Genomic DNA, 1,191 nt, shown 5'->3' on the forward strand with positions numbered 1-1,191 from the left:
CCCATGTCATTTTGCAAGTATTTACTATTCCTCCCATGTAGAAGTTTATAGAGTTTTAAGGCCCATCTCTTTTTTAGGTTATGGATCTAAGCTAAGGTGGATGCCATCATTTTAAACGTGTTTGTTCATGCAGCAAGCTTGGAGCGTGAGACATGGTCAGAATGATGCTTTATTCGGTTATTTGTGATCTGTGACCTACAATTATATCCTGTTTCTATCTAACATGGTGTTAAAAAATAATCTTCGACTTCAGGTGTGGGCTGAACAACTTCTTAGCATGTATATCAAGTGGGCCAAAAAGCAAGGTTATAGGGGTAGACTTGTCGAGAAGAACCTTTCTGCGGATGGTGGTATCAAGTCAGCGACTATTGAGTTTGAATTTGAGTATGCTTATGGTTATCTTTCGGGAGAGAGAGGTGTCCATTTCATGATAAGAAGTTCTCAAAAGGGATCTGTTCACCGTGAGGTATGTTTAGTAGTACCTTTCTGACCTGAGATTCCAAAGTCGTGGATTTCTCACCTGCTTAACATTGAGGAAAGGATTTACTCACTAATAGTTTTTCTCTCCTCCTTGCCCACCTTTTTTTTCATTATTAGGAGCACTGTCTTACAATACCTTTTTTTTTGTAAACCTGACAGGTTAGCGCAGTAGGTGTGGATGTTGTTCCTGTTTTCCTCGGATCAACTCCTGACATCCAAATCTGTGATGAGGATTTGATTCTTTCATCCCCTCTGTTGCTTGAAGAAAATAAGAGCCTGAGTGGATATACGGTTTGCATTCAGCATATCCCTACTGGCATAACTGTCCAATCTTCAGGTGCTTAATTTTCTATCAGAAGTCATTATCCATGTTTTGTTTGGATTCAACCCCTAGCTTATTTTTTTGTTTAAATTATCTAGAATTTTCTAATTTGTTTTGATCAAATTGGTTTGGAAAATAGCATATGCAGGAAGAAATAGTTAATGTACTATAATTTATTTAACACTGGTAGCCGGTCTGGATGGTGAAGAAATATAATTCCAGAATTAATTTATTTGTATATTGCTGAAAGCTTTTAGTGAAGCAGCACCGTTTTATTTCCCTTACCTTGAATTCCGGTAAAAAGTATGAGAAGCAATACTAATGTAATTATTGGCTGGTAAAAACCATTTACAACTTTAAGATCATCTTACTATTAACTTTTGTCTTTA

At 36.6% G+C, this 1,191-nt stretch overlaps 1 protein-coding gene across 1 annotated transcript in view; it reads left to right on the forward strand.

The window, feature by feature from the left end:
* LOC110414976 (folylpolyglutamate synthase) overlaps nucleotides 1–1,191 on the forward strand; it is a 15,773-nt gene that overhangs the window by 2,084 nt on the left and 12,498 nt on the right. Inside the window, exons 6-7 of the mRNA XM_089783286.1 lie at nucleotides 254–466; nucleotides 640–817. Coding sequence (XP_089639412.1) covers nucleotides 254–466; nucleotides 640–817 — 391 coding nt within the window. The remainder of the gene's footprint in view (nucleotides 1–253; nucleotides 467–639; nucleotides 818–1,191) is intronic.

The sequence above is a fragment of the Theobroma umbraticum genome, unplaced genomic scaffold (assembly GCF_002168275.2).
Source record: "Theobroma umbraticum cultivar Fairchild unplaced genomic scaffold, ASM216827v3 scaffold_147.0, whole genome shotgun sequence".
In the NCBI taxonomy this organism is placed as follows: Eukaryota; Viridiplantae; Streptophyta; class Magnoliopsida; order Malvales; family Malvaceae; genus Theobroma; species Theobroma umbraticum.